This window comes from Haliaeetus albicilla, chromosome 6, assembly GCF_947461875.1.
Source record: "Haliaeetus albicilla chromosome 6, bHalAlb1.1, whole genome shotgun sequence".
Taxonomy (NCBI): Eukaryota; Metazoa; Chordata; class Aves; order Accipitriformes; family Accipitridae; genus Haliaeetus; species Haliaeetus albicilla.
The window spans coordinates 8,577,003-8,592,178 of NC_091488.1; the positions used below are offsets into that span (position 1 = coordinate 8,577,003).

Below are 15,176 nucleotides of genomic sequence, written 5' to 3' on the forward strand. Positions count from 1 at the left end.
AAGTGCTTTTTGACCTGGAAACATGTGCAGAAAGGGAGCGTCCGTGAAAATAGCATGAGAGGCGGGACAGTTTGCAAGCATCAGAAAGAGCTGACAAAAACCAGCACAAACCACTTGCAAGGCCATTCGTGGACTCGAAACCTGTCTGACTTTCTGGGGCTTGTTATGGCAGTAGGAACTGGCCCTGAGCACGGATAAACCAGGCGTGCCCTGGCTGCTGGTACAGATCCCTCTCTAATGATGCTGTCTGTTTGGGGATGGATGCGTGCTTTGACTGTTTTATCCAGGTGTGGGCTATTACTGCTTAAACCAAGGTTTGTATAAAGTCCAAGGAAAACTTCAGAGCTCTTTTCTGAATCAAAGCGTTGGGTATGTTTGTGACAGGCCATGAATCCTGGTATTTTGGGGTTTTTTTCTCTTTCACTTTGCCTTAACCACACCAGAGAACGGCACAAAAAGCTGGATATCCTCATCATGTAATAATCGCACCTTCCATTTTTCTGTCCACACTGCGAGTTTCACATCCGTAAGCACTGAGGGTGGGTTTCACCTGCCTGGCTCTGTTTGTATGCAGTGTAGATGGCTCTGCCCTCGGCTCCCCGTCACCTGTGGGACCCAGCGCTGTGACAAAGCGGGTGCTCAGAGATCTGCTTTAGGAGGGCAGGGTCTCCATGTCAGGGGGTCCCAGCAATGGTGGCAAGTGAGCAAAGCTCCCTGATGCAACTGGGAGCCCAGGCACTGCCAGCCCACCCCTGGACGTTGCTCCGTGGGCTTCGTTCATCCTGCCCCAAGGGCAGCAGCGTGCCCACGGGATGCTCCTCGCCCTCCTGCCTGTCCAGGAGCTCCTGCCTTGCACTGCGCCATGAACGCAGACCCGTCATTAGCCACTGGGCAAGGGGATGGTGCGGTACATGACAGCTGGTAAATATTGAAAATGGCTGAGCTACCTAGGCAGCCCTTCCCTGTGCATCCTTCCTCCGATCGGCCGCCTCTGTGCATACTCAAACTCTGAGCTTGAAACCATAAAAAAAAAAAACAACAACCCACGAAGTCAGAGATGCTCGAGGGAGGTGGCAAAAGCCAGGGTTGCGTTCATCATATCACGCTTGTCACAACTGGTGTTGCATAAAACGGGGCCAAAGCTCAGAGAGGCTGCTCTGACCCTTCTGACCCCCGGGGGCTGTGGGGGGAATGGGGTCCCAGCCCTCCAAAGAGCAGCTACTGACAGTTCTCCCACAGCTCCTTACATTTGGGCAGGATGTCTCCTGTAGCCGCTTTTTAGAAGCAAACCTTTTTTCTTTTTTTTATGCCTTTGCTAAGGCTTGTTTTTCTGTACCGCTCCAGATGTCTCATTTGGGGCATTGTAGGCTCTGCAGCTGCCAGTTCATTTCTTCTGTGTCTACTGAGGACCTGGAGTGGGGTTGTGCCACCCTTTCAGCATAGGCTGTAGTTGTCATACCATTTCCATACCATTAACCCTCTTAATCCTTGGAGGGGCCACACAAAGGCCAGGTTTTGCTGTAGAAGTCCACTGGTGGAGTGGGACTGCTGCTCTCTCGCTCCATGTGTGCTGGCTGTTGCAGGTGTTTATAAATAAAGCTGCTCTGGGTGGTGAATCGTGGCTCAGGGGGGGCTCTAAAAGTTGAAAGGCTTGCGGTCACTCTCCTCTGACTGCCAGGACATCTGAAATACCTCCAGGAGAAGAAGTATTGATCATATCCATATATCTCTCTGCCACTGTTTATCTCGATGATTTCCTGGTCATTTTCCATTTCGCCACTGAATTATATGGTCACGGTCTGAATGGAAACATTACAGTGGGAAGGGAGTGGGGAAGACTGGGGAGAGACTTTTCATTGCAGGAGGTGCTCTGAGTTTTCTTTTAGACCTTTCAGATGCAAATGGACCCACATCACCTAGCTCTTGCACCTACTGGGCCTGACCCACAGGTCACACTGGACACAGAATTAGGCTGGCGTGGTGGTTTCAGGTCAAATGAAGGAATTGCTTCATTAATCAGGTACAACCATACAAGGCTCATTTCCGCAGCCTGTTGGGGCAAGAGGTAGAGTAGGAGACGATGCGTGTAGTGATGGTGAGTGGCAGGCGCGGTGTGTATTCCCGCTGCCTTGTTTTCAGGCCATCCCAGTGTTCTGTCTGCCCTTGTCCCTCCTGCTTTTAAAGAAAACCAACCTAAAATCCAAACCAAAAAAGAGTCCAGTACATTGATTGTTCCCTTGATTCCGTGATGGAGCAGAGACATAGGGATAAAAAGTGTGTCTTGAAAATAAGGAAGCAAGGTTTGCCTCTGGGTGGAGGTTGGTGTTAGTCATACCGCTGCTCGTGCTCTGTTAAATAAAGGTCATGAAAAGGTTTGCAGGGAAGTCTTCTGGTTTTTCCTCTTCACGAGCGAAATTCCAGCTGGCGCTGCTGCAACCCGAGGCGTGTCTGCAGCGTGTCTTTGTGGAAACGTCCCGTCCTCTCTGCACAGTGCCAAGCTTGCTGGGGGTTTAGACCTCCCCACAAACTGAGGGATTTCCTTAAATCCATGTAAATCGGAGCTCTATTAAGAAGCAGAAGGGGAATAAAACACCGAGAGGCTTTGCTCCTTTTTTCCAAAGTCTGTGTGTACCATAAATTGGATAGGGCCCCCTGAGACAGGGGGAAACCAAACTCTTAAAACGCATAGTAAAGGGTTAGTAATTGTTTCAAACAGCCGACTAAAAATGCTTTTTATTGCAAGGCTTGAGTTCTCTTTCAAATGTGAAGCTGTTTGTTCATTTTGGCAGTGAAGGCTGCTTTTATGTCTCCCTGGGGACAGTGGTAAAACTTTCAGCAGCTCAGGCACAGAAACCAGCCCTTTGTCGAACTGGAGGCGAGAAACCAAAAGTTGTTCTGCGGATTTCCGAGTCCCCCACAGCTCACTTTCGGACTTTGCTGATTAATCTGCACCCTCTGAAAAAGCTTTTGTTAGGGAGAAGAGGGAGAGAGGTGAAGACAGTGTTGTGTGTGGATGGAACGAGACTCAGCGGAGGCATTTGATGCCTGTGGGTATGTAAGCTACTTGGTGATTTTTTTGACGTTCAGCTGTTAGTTGGTGGGGTATAAGAGCAAGGAATCAGCACTTTTCACACAGTTGCACTGAAAGATGGACAGGAGCCAGATGTATTCCTATTGCCACGGTGGGCAGGAGAGGAGAAATCTCTGCTAATCCTGTCCCCAAGATGTGACAGAAATGCCGACGCTTGCCGTGGCTGGTCGGGGGGAGCAGGGGAGGCTTAGGGAGACAGAGGGACCTGATGGGTTTCCCTGGCAGTGCTGCACTCCAGTGTGCTCTGAGTGGGAGCCAGGTTGGGGCATGTCTTCCCTACAGCTCTGGGAGGTGTTGGGGAAGGAAGGGAATGAACTGGGAAGTGCCAAAATTGCCCGGTGAGATTATTTTCTCTCTAGGATAGAAAGGATCTCCTCTCTATGAGGACTCATTAATTTGCTTTTGTCTGCCTGCTCCCCTCTCCCGTTTCTCTCCTTATTCTCTCTTTTTTTGGTTTCTTCTTTTTCTCTGCATCCCTCCCCCTGTATCTTTCTTCAGAGCATCTGTTTTGTATCCTCCCTCCTCCTGGTATTTTCCTTAGGTGGCTCTGATTATTCAGCAGCTCTGCTGAACGCAGTTCCCTCTCCAGAGGGGGAGAAGTGCTGCACCAGAGTAGCACTTGCTGCCGCTGCCGCAGACACAGGTCGAGCAGAGGACGAGCTCCTTTTTGCCTGCTAGTGCCAAGCAGCAGGACGGTGGAAAGGCACAGTGGGAAGGCAGTGATGGGGGTACACCCTGCCTAGTCCTTTTTGAGCCAGCCTAGGTAAAAAAGGTGCTTTCCTTTTTTCCTTCGAGAAGGCTTTCCCTGAATTAATTCACATCGACCTGTGTGAAAAGTAGCTGAAAGATCTTACAGCGTAGCTCAGCTGGGATTTTTTAGGTGCAACATAACTGTGAACAAGGATCGCCTCCACAAACAACTGGAGGGCAACCCTGCTGTAATAGCGTTGAATTTCAAGATTTCACAGCAGTATAAAAATGTTCACAAGAGAAAACTTGGAAAGCGAACACAAGAATACTGTCAGGACATTTCTTCTGCTCCTGCCCCTCGGCAGTGGCCAGGAGGAGCTAGTAAGAAGTGTGGGGGGAATTCAGGAAGCGTTTGCAGATCTGGCAGTCCGGACGGGCCCTTCGTGTCCCACCTTTGGACGTGCTGTGGGAATGATTTGCGTGTGTACAGTCTTGAAGCAGGTGTGTCAGCATCGGGAGACGACCAACAGATGCTGCAGGCATCGTCCCTGTTGCGGCCACTGCTCGATGTCGGCATACGGCACACCATGGGCTTCCCCCGCGTCCCTGGGAGCTCGCGTGCCCCGGCTGCCCTGCGGTATGGCCGTCTCTGCTTGAACAGCTCGGGCAAGAGGCTGGGTGCTCCCAGGGCCCACTGGTGTCCTCCCACTCCATGCTCATGGGGGGGAAAGCTTCTGCGCAGCCAGCGGGATCGCTTGCTGTATAGCCTGGGGAAGGCTCACTTGGCAGAGTAATGCACTGCAAGGGATGCTCGTGTTCCTGAAACTCTGGCGTTAAGAAGGATGGGACATCAAGCAGCAGGTTTTTGTGGTTCAGGCAGTTTTTGTGGCAAAATTGTTGGGCAGTTATTGTTGGCTTTTGGTAAGAGTGATGGAGTTGGCCGCCTCTCTCAGTGTGCTGTAGGAGCAGAGAGCCCATTCCTGCAGGTGGTACACTACATCCTCCCTTGGCAATCGTCAGCTTTGTGGTGATTAGTCCTAGATGTTTGTCCTCTGGTGGCAGTCTTAATGTAACATCTCCAGATGCTGGAAATTAATTTTCTCTGTCCATCCCTCTGGAGTTAGTTAAAGTCTTGAGTCTTCCTTCTGCCAACACAACAGCACCAATAAATCCCTTCAGGATTACTGTACATTGAACTTGGATGCCTTCCCTGGTAACTCCTGACGGTTCCTCCTCTTGCTTTGCAGATCACAGGCGTTATCCTTCTCGCAGTTGGCGTCTGGGGCAAGCTCACCCTTGGCACATACATCTCTCTCATTGCTGAGAACTCCACCAATGCCCCCTACGTGCTCATCGGAACGGGTACCACAATCATTGTCTTCGGCCTTTTCGGCTGCTTTGCCACTTGTCGTGGCAGCCCATGGATGCTGAAACTGGTAAGCATGCCAAAGTGCCTTAAGCAAGAGGGGAAGAGGTTTTGTCGATGTTTTGGGATTCCCCCTACCCCCTGCCAAGCTTCACCAGATGTTAACATGTTTTTTTAGGCACATAAGCTAGATTTTATTGATCTTAATGTTCAACACGTGTGTCTTTTGGACAAAGAAGGGGAAAAAAAATCTTTGCCAAAACCAGTTGTTGATTGAGTATGAATGAATTCTGCTACTGCACGGCATACAGGCCCATGTGTGGTTGGGAGCAGGGTGAAATGCTGCTGCTGAATTACTCTGTGAGTAACTCTACAATCATTCTGTTTTTCTGTGAGCCAGATGATAGGTATATTTACAATCTTAAAAATGTCCAAAGCGTCATAAATGTGAAGTTCATGTGAAGTATATTTTGAAGGGGTCATTTTAATACTCTCATGTGAAATCTATGGAAGAAATAGTAGATACCTTCTATAAAGCACACCAGCCTTTCTTTTTCTTCTAACATTCACTAGAATAAAACAAGTCAACCCCAGAAAACAAAGCTCTGTATGGTATGTTTGTCCTCATCTCAAAAGCAGCGTGGACTCAAGGTACACTAAGCAGAGGTACAGCAGCTGTCTCTCAGTCCAGTTTAACTTCTCTCCCTATAAGATTCTGTTCCGAGTTTTCCAGCCCACCTTAAAATGCAAAGTAACTATAGATTAAGCAAACCTGTATGATAAACTGTGTTTCTAGGAATATTCAGGAGCAAAATGCTGCATGTGTAATGATTTGAAGGGTGGAAATAGCAGTTGTGAAGCACTGAGATAGTGGAAAAGGGCTTGACAGTACAATGCATCTCCTGCTACAATATTTTGGGGCTGATTTTCTAAGGAGATGGGACAATTCTTCTCCAGTTTGAACTGGATTTTAAGAAAGCACATCTTAAAGAGAGTTCATTTCCTCAACTGATGGCACAGTAGGGGAGAGAGAGCAGCTGCAGATCAGTCAGCAGGTTTATGCTGGTGGCCAGTCGGCATGTGCCTAATGCTGTTGTAGGTGCACCGCTGCTGTCTCTTGCTGGTGATGTGCTGTCAGGGCACGTGTAGAGGCTTGAGGGGTTACTGCAGTCCAGATGGGAAAGGGATAAAGGTGAATGATGATATAAATCCATAGGAAATCAGGCTCTGCTAGTTGCTCTGTAAGTCATGTCACTTTTTTAAAGGTATGCCCCTAACAGTGGCATGTGCTGTTCCAAGCATATGGTTTTATTTTCATTGTACATGTAAGAAATGTTTCAAAACTTTCTTTCTCTCCTGAACAAAATACAGGCACTGATTTGACAGCTGCATTAATTGGAGAGAATGATTTTTGTAGTTCTGCCTTCACTGTTGTCCTCCCTTCTCCAACAACCTTCCATTAAAAATAAATTTTCCTCTTTCCACTAAATCCTGCTAGGACTGAATTTAATTTAAAATGTTTCCTTTTTTAATTCACTGTTATTTAGCATGTGGAGAAAAAAGGTAATTTTCCTTCCAGAAGATTAAGCCCCAACTTCAACTTTTACCATCCCACTTTGCATTTTTTTCTTTACCTTCTTTATTTCTGCTTAGATGTATTTTTAATAGTTTGTGAGTTTCTACACTGAAAGCACTGTTTTCAAGGTTTATTTAGCTCTGGATGCAAATGCTGGTCCTAAAGCCAAACATGGGCATTGGCTCAGCAAAGTATTTGAGGCATCTGTCTAGTGTTACAGTGAGAATATTTCCAATTAAGTCAGTGGTTCAGTTCATCATTGGAGAAATTTCAAGAATCAGGCAGCAAATCCCAGTCTAGCAGTGAGATAGATAAACATGAACCAAAACACCTGGAGAAGCCTATTTACTTTAGCAGAGTGCCATGCAAACATGAAGGGTCTGTTCGTATTCTTTACTGCAAGATCAAAACCTGAGTGACTTGGATCCATCTCTGGCATGTGAGTGTGTTTTAATTTATATGAGAACACTAAGAAATGTGGGAACAGAAATGTCAGAAAAGTCAGTAATTAGACAATACATATCATTTGTGAGTTGTATAAACACATATAACATATTCAGGCAATAACCTGTATATCACCTCCAAAAGACCTTTGGTTTTTTAACATCTTTAAAGAGTGTCTAGAGCAGAAATTTAAAATTTTTTGTGATAACTGAGCAGTATCTGTGCTGAGACAAAAGCCTGTCACGTTCTGACTTTTCTTGCCTCCTTCCTTTTCAGTATGCCATGTTCTTGTCCCTGGTGTTCCTGGCTGAGCTAGTGGCTGGCATTTCAGGGTTTGTGTTTCGCCACGAGGTATGTGGAAATGTGCTGAGTTTGCATATGGCAGTGCCTTCCTGGGCAGGAGCTGCTGAGAAGTTCTCTGGAGCGTGGAGAATGTGTAGGTCGCTGAGCTCGGCGGCTCCATACACATCTCCAGGGATGCAGCTGATGTGCAACAATAACATGTACAGCTCTTAAAAACTGATGTGATTCCAAATGAAGGGATTTAGCCAAAGCTCTTGGCCTCAGCTGCCTGATAATTTACTCTGGAGCTATCGTTTTTTGTGTGTCCATCATGTAAGATCTTCTTTACTCTTTTACATATGCTGAGGACTGCAAAATAGATTAAATACTTTTCTTAAACGCAGCTTCTTCAGCCAGGCAAGTACTTGTTTATATAAGGCAGAGAGCAATTCTGCATCAGACCAGACTCGATGTTTTGTAAATCTTTTTTTTTGGGGGGGTGGGAGGGAGTAGGATGGGATTTTGTTTCTATCCTGAGAATAAGGAGAGATTAGAAATAGAATGAGGTAGGAAACTGGGACAGGAAGAAGCTTTAAAAAAGCATGATGGTCTAGATTTGTAGTAGTACTTCTGCTTTATCCACTGTAATCAGGTCTACCTCTGGCTTCAAGTCCATGAACCTACATGCCATTAGTGCTGAACCAGGACAACCCCAGAGACCCTCTTTGTCTCTTCTCTTTGTATTAACTGGTTTTCTAGCCTCCTCTTTTGACATGAGATTTCCCTTGCTATAGGCTTTTCTGTTATCTACCCTTGCAAATGATGGATAGGTTTTAATTTGATCCTGAAATACCTCCTCAGTGTCAGGCTGCTGCTCCCTTTTGGGAGAGGCAGTCTCTTGCGAAGGTCACAGCCATGTGGGTTGCCCAAATCATCTGCTACCCAGCCTCTTTACCATCCAAAGTGCCTTTCCTAGTGATGTGCCTGACCTTCTCCAGCTGAGAGACCTCTTGTTCCTTACGCAAACGCCTTTGGTGCTGGGGACGAGGGTTGCTGCCCAGTTGGGGGATTCATGTCTTCTTTTGATGCCACTGGCTTCTGTCATCAGACTTAGTGCTGGAACAAAGTGTTTTGGGAAAAAGCATCAAAGGATATCTTTCTTATAGGTTAAGTCATTTTCTGTTTTTTAAAATGTAGCAGTTTGCTGGGGTAGTTTTCTTTCTATGTCCAATAGACCCCACTTGAAAAAGGGCATAAATGACTCCTGGCAGTTAAGAGGGAGCTCTGCCAGCTCTGAAAACACACTTAAAAATGAGTGGGAAGGGGTAGTTTGGATGCCTTGTTAGGTTTGGAAATGCATTTGCTTCCTGCGAAAACTGCTCCAGATGTTGTGCTTTTCATTGCTCATGTGTGCTGTTTTTTTCCTCACCCTCATAGATCAAGGATACTTTCCTTAGGACATACACTGAAGCAATCCAGAATTACAACAAGAATGATGAGCGGAGCCATGCAGTGGATAACGTACAGGAAAGTGTAAGTCTAAAATTGGATATTAAAAATTAATAAAGAGAGACAAAGCATACATTCCGATTTGATCACAGAACATGAAGTGTGGATGGTTCAATCTGCAAGCTGTATATTGCAAGCAAAATTAGAGGCTGGCAAAACTGATCTAAAGAAAAAGTATTTCAACTGATATGCTCGTGCAAGATGCCTAAGTTTTAATGAACAAGCTATCTAATAAAGACAGGGCCTGTCGCACTTGCTTGTTGGACCCAGATCTTGAGTTAGGTTTAGGGGCCAGTTTATCCCTTAAGAACACACCTTGTTCTTAAGGGAATCTGTCAAGGGGACTATGAAATGTAAATTTCAGCTGGATGAGACAGGATTTTATAGTCTAGCATCCTGTATCACTGAAAAACTGCATCAGTTCTCTTCACAAGTACAATGACAGGCTGGCCAAGGACACCTAGTGAGTTAAGGGGAGAAACGGAGTGTATTTTCTCCAGAGGAAAAGGGAGTGGAGAAGTGTGCTGCTGAGGTCAGCAATGAAAGCTGTTCTCTGGCCATGCTGGAAGGATGGATTAGGTGCTTGGTGGAAGAGCCTTTCTGACCCACACGATGCAGCAGCAGGGCAATGGGAGGTTGCTTTGCCTTCCAGCAGGGCACAGGGCACGAGCAAATGTTACAGCATGGCCAAACTAGTCGGAGATGCCAACCAAAAGGGACCAAGTCCACCAACTACAACACAGAGAGATAAAATTCACATTTAAATTCCTACTGGAAACTGTACCATAGCAAGCAGCTATCCCTTCAGCTCACAATACATTCTATGAGCCAACTTGCTTTTCATATGATTGTAACTTGCTGAACAGCTGAAATTTTAATGTAATTGTACTGATGACTTCTAGATCTTCATTAGAAATTACAACTACTATATTAGACCCCTCAGTGTGTTTGAAACTGTGCCTGTAACCTGTCTTCTCTGGGTTAGCAGATTACTGCACTGCTCTAAACTGAGTATATTCTGCCATCAGATTGTCTGTTTGCCTAATGTTAACCTGTGTTTTGAACTTCTGATTCCTTGGAGTTGGCCAAACTAAATAGTTTTGAGTAATTGTTCGGTGTTTCTGTCGTAGCAAAATGTTCATTTCATTTGTAGCTCTGTTTTTACAGGAACTGCATTTACAAGCCCTTTTCATGCAGAAAATTTAGCACATACTCCATATCTTTGAGTGAATGTCTTATAGCTTAGCATCTAGAGCAGAACATCCTTTCCAACTTAAGGTTTTTCAGCTGATTTCATAGACACTCTCTATGAACATATGGTCTCCTATTCATGGCTCAGTGAATTTTCCTAGAAATTATTTTGGTGAGTTAGAGAGGCTTGCTTCACCTTAGCAATTTGTATTAGTTTGACCCTGTATGTCTTTGGCAGCATGGCTCCCAGAGATTTCTGGAGCTGCTGGACACAAATCCCCTTGTTTTTCTTGGGGAAAAAAAACCTCTCCCTGCGAAGTGGTCTGGCACATGATGGCAAAGGACATGCCAGAGGATTTGAAGGTGGTGGCCCTTCAACAGCCAGCATTGCATGGCTGGCCTGAAGCGTGGCCCATCAAAGTCTGCCATAATGCTGGCCAGTATGGCCATCTGTAATACAGCAAAGCAATTTGGGAACACCACAGGTTCGACTCGGAGACGAGAAGGATGTAATTCTGTGTAATGCTTTGGGTTTTTTAAGGCCATTTTTTTTGACCGCATTGTGAGGCTGTCTTGAATTTCCAAGATCATCTTTAATCGAATAACTAAATAAGCAAAGGAAACAAATGAAAAAAAACCAACAGACCTTCAACTAAAAAAGATGGCCTTATGGCTGGACCTTTGTCAAATGTTGCAAATAATAGCTCTGCTCATAAAATATCTTTTTTTTAGTAGGTCATCGGCTCCCACCTTCTGTAAATGACATTCCTGATACTTTTGTAATAAATGGGGTGGGGCGTGGTATCTGCTTTTCAAAACTGGAGACAACCTGTCTTTATTTTAATTACGAGCTTACTAAGTGGGCAGTGATGATTCTGTACTAGTTTTAATTCTGGCTGGTTTGTTTGTTTTAAATCTGCCTCTTATTCCTCATAGCTGAGCTGCTGCGGCATTCAGAGCTACACCAACTGGAGCACCAGCCCTTACTTCTTCAAACACGGCATTCCTACAAGCTGTTGCATGAACTCCAGTGACTGTAATACTCAGGATCTGCGTAACATGACCGTGGCTGCCACCAAAGTAAACCAGAAGGTACCAATAACGTTGTGCCAGAGGCAGTTGTTATGAAACCATCCAGTATGCCAGTGGAGCGTACGGCTGCTTAAAATTGCATTTTGTTTCAAATGGTTGGTTGATAACGTGTGTATTGGGCTGGAGTGATGGTAAGGATGGGCTTTGCCCCCCACTTGCTTTCAAATTCTTCAAGCTGGCCTTTCTCAAATGACCAGGTGCAGCGGCGTTTCTGATGAGGAGGGGATTTGTTCCCCTTCCTCACAGCAGAGGTTGAGGTATGGCGCTGCACATCGAGGCAATGCTGGCCAGGCGCAGGACCACGAGTGGCACATGTGCTCGACTGCCCTTGAGGGTTAGGTCAGTCAGCACTTCTCTGCTTTTCTGCTCACTCCTGCTGAATGGTGTGGGGTTTTGTTGAGGACAAGGACATAGCTAGGAGGAGGGAAGGACAGGTTTTACTCTTGCTTATCTTCAAACAGTAATTTCAGCGCCGGAGCCTAACTGTCATGCCAAACAGAGACAACATGGGTAATTGACAACAAGCATTGTGGTTGGCTGGTACATTTACAACGACTCTTAAAATCTTTGGACATGTGCTGCTGCAAGCATAGCACAGCCAAAGTGACCCCCTCCCCTGGGGTCACCTGAAGGAGCAGGTTGGGAAAACAGAACAGGGTTGGGAAAGCAGGTTGGGAAAACAGGAAGAAAAGGAATAATTGGAGAACAAAAATACAGAAAACACAAAGAAAGGGAGGAATAAAGAGAAAATAATGCAGCATATATAACAGACACTGCACTGCAGAAATACAGCTCAAGCTATTGCTTTAAGTGCTAGTGCATCATCAATGGCCAAATCACCATGCTAAGTTGCAGCATAGCTTAGTCAGACTTAAGGATTATTTTCTTTTCTGTTTTTGTTTTCAGAGCTGAATTTAAAAAAAATAAATAAAAATCCTGAGTAGATAACAGGGGAAATATGGAAATACCTCTCTGTGTTCTGTTTCTGTCTTTTTCACCTCAGTCACCTGTGCATCAGGAGGTTGGAGTGGTGGCTAAGCACAGCCTGAAACATCTTTCTTTGAAAACCAGTCAAGTGGACAACATTTTCTAGCATGTATTAAAAAAATAAAACAACTAGAGGATTATTTTCCACTAAGTCTTTCTTTTCTGTAATAGTTTAATGAGAGCCACTTGTTGCAGACATATGTGGAACATTAGTGACGTCCATCTGTTAAGAAACTCACAGTTGCCACCACCAAAGTAATCTTGCTGGGTTGCGTGAGTGTAAAGGGTGAGCCGCTCCATTCAGCTGCACTTCATGAACTTGTAGTAACTTTCCATTTTTGTAGAAGTGGAAAGAAGGTGAGAGGCAGGACAGGGTGGATCTAGGAGATGTGCGGTACAGCCAGCATCGGCTGCAGCCAGAGTGCCTCCTGGGCAGCCCATCCTGAGCCCCTGCTTCTGCCCACTTTCCCAGCAGGAAAACTCTCTGGTGTCACTGGTACTCTACCAGCAGGTCTGACCTTTTCAGTTTGGGATGGCCACGCACTCTGAACCTTTCCTGGCTGCATAACTGAGCAGGTGCCATTTGCATTCCCAGCACCGCTCTGGTGTTTCCCCAAAATGCCAGGATTGCTCTGTGTGGTCTGCATGCACAGAGAAATCCCTGTCCACTTGTGAGTTCTTCTTTGCAAAGGATGCCTGCTAAATTGTAGGAAGCGGCTGAGGGATGAATGAGCTTGTGCTAGTCCAGGGCTAGTAACTCACTTCCAGCCACGCTTGCTCTTAAGCATCTCTCCTGTCAAATGCACGAGTCACCTGACAGAAAAGGACTGCTGATTCTTCAGGAAGCATTTGACTTAATTACATGATTTAATTACCTAGGGGAAGTTTGGATGTCCTGCGACATTGTGTCCCATTTTCTGGGATAGCCACTTGTAATCAAAGGTTGTAAAGATTTCTGTTTAGCAGTTGTGAGTTCTCGGAATTGTCCCAAATGTTTGAGGAAGGTGGGATGGTTCTGAAAGGGGCATGGGAATAAAAAGCAAGCAGGAGGAAATGTTGTGTGGCCCTATGCTTTCACTTCAGATAGGAAGCAAACGTCATTGCCTCTCACCTAAGCCCCTTGCTCATCTTGGAAATAGGCACTTTGCTCTCTGTGTTGGAGAAAAAGGAAAATACGTATTGTCTGTGTTGCGGAAGACCCTTGTTACCATTCCTGTGGATAAGCATATTTGGAATACATCTTGTTGGTGGATCTTGCAAAACTCTCAGTAAGACAAGTTCTCTATGAGCTAATCGCATTACTAGCAGTTTATGAGGACTAATGATGAATTATCCAAAGAGGATTAAACTGATCATCTAATTGCAGGACTGAAAGACAACATTCCTGGATTTTCTTTGCCAATTTTGCCACTAACTTGCTTAGTGACCTTGGGTAAATCATTTAGTCTCTCTGTTTCTCCATCTCAGACTAACACGTAAGTGAGAGCTGTCATTAGGATTAGCTACTTAATGTTCATTTAGTGCTTTTAATCTTCAGAGTTCATTACCAACAAACCTCAAGAACTTCTCTCTAAAATCTTAATAAAGGAACAGATGCATGGAGTCAAGAATGATCGGATGCTTGCTAAATTGTCACTTCTGTCCTCTGAATCAGCACCCAGATGTGCACACACAGTGCTTCACATACTTCTGTAATGTGTATGCAACTCTTGGGTGCTTCCTGCACTCTCACTCCATGCACAGTAAGGACTGAGCAATTAAGCCGTATTTATGCAATGTACTTCAGGAAACAGATTATTGTGATTTGGGAAAACAAAGTCTTCAAATGAAGAGAGCGATCACAACTCTCTCACTTGCATGTTTTTTTAACGAGATCTTCTGTCTCCCTCAAATTACCATTGCTGTTAGATGTTGCATCTCTTGAAGGCTGTTGAGCAGAACAGATTTCAGAAGAGCTGGGAGAACATTAAGCCATGTCAGACAGCATGAAAGCACTGCTTGAGAAATCTAATCTAATTTCATAACATGTAAGACACACACAACTATAGTTGCTTGATGTGTTAAATAAGCAAACTTGAATCTGCCATACTGTACACTGTTGTAAGATGTAATTAAGGATTAATATGTACACTTAAACATTTCAGAAATGAATTACTGCTGTGTTGGTTCTCAGCTACTAGTAGGTTTACCACTTCATTACTCTCAGGATTAAATAAAATGTCTTCTGATATTATAAAAGAGGTTAAAGAATTGATGCAATTTAGTTCACGAATGGCCTGTCTTTAACAAAGGACATTGTCCTTCCCTTCTAGCTGTTATTTTTTACAAGCATCTAATCCTCTGAGTTCCTACAGTGTTTGCAGAAGTGAGGGGTGTGTGGATGGAGGGGAAACATGGAACACTTCTCTCTTACAGAACGCAAGTCCAAACTGGGAAGGGGAACTCACTGTTATTTCTGTTTTTTCCAACTTCTGATAAAGTGGATAAAGTTATAACATGAAATAAAATGCCTTGGGACTGGCCTTAGGCTGAGAGTGGTGCTGGTCATTTGAGGAAGCGTGGCAGAAGGGCTTGAGAGGTGGCTTTGGATTGTATGGACAGATGGGTTAGTAATGAAAGAAAAAGTAGATGTCATCTTTCTTTTTTTTTTTTTCCCTTTTTTTACCTACACAAGTTTTGCGTCACTTGTGTAGATTCATTTAGGCACCACAAACTAGGAAAGCTAATTTCAAATGCTTTTCTGAGAGGTAGAGTAGGTGAGGGGAGAAACTTGGTGAAAATTATCATACTGAGGGGGGCATCTCAAAACAGCCTATCCAAGAGAAGGACAGAAATGCATATGAATCTTCTGGCCCTGGTGTGGGCTGTGAATTGAGGCACGAGGAAGCAAGTCAGATGATGGAGTCAGGGTCTGAGCTAGAGAGAGAAAGTTGGGTTTGGGGAGCAGG

The 15,176-nt window shown here is 45.0% G+C and overlaps 1 protein-coding gene across 1 annotated transcript in view; it reads left to right on the forward strand.

Annotated features, from left to right (window-relative positions):
- Positions 1 to 15,176, forward strand: part of TSPAN7 (tetraspanin 7) — a 98,650-nt gene that overhangs the window by 73,786 nt on the left and 9,688 nt on the right. Inside the window, exons 2-5 of the mRNA XM_069784936.1 lie at positions 5,029 to 5,217; positions 7,444 to 7,518; positions 8,887 to 8,982; positions 11,086 to 11,241. Coding sequence (XP_069641037.1) covers positions 5,029 to 5,217; positions 7,444 to 7,518; positions 8,887 to 8,982; positions 11,086 to 11,241 — 516 coding nt within the window. The remainder of the gene's footprint in view (positions 1 to 5,028; positions 5,218 to 7,443; positions 7,519 to 8,886; positions 8,983 to 11,085; positions 11,242 to 15,176) is intronic.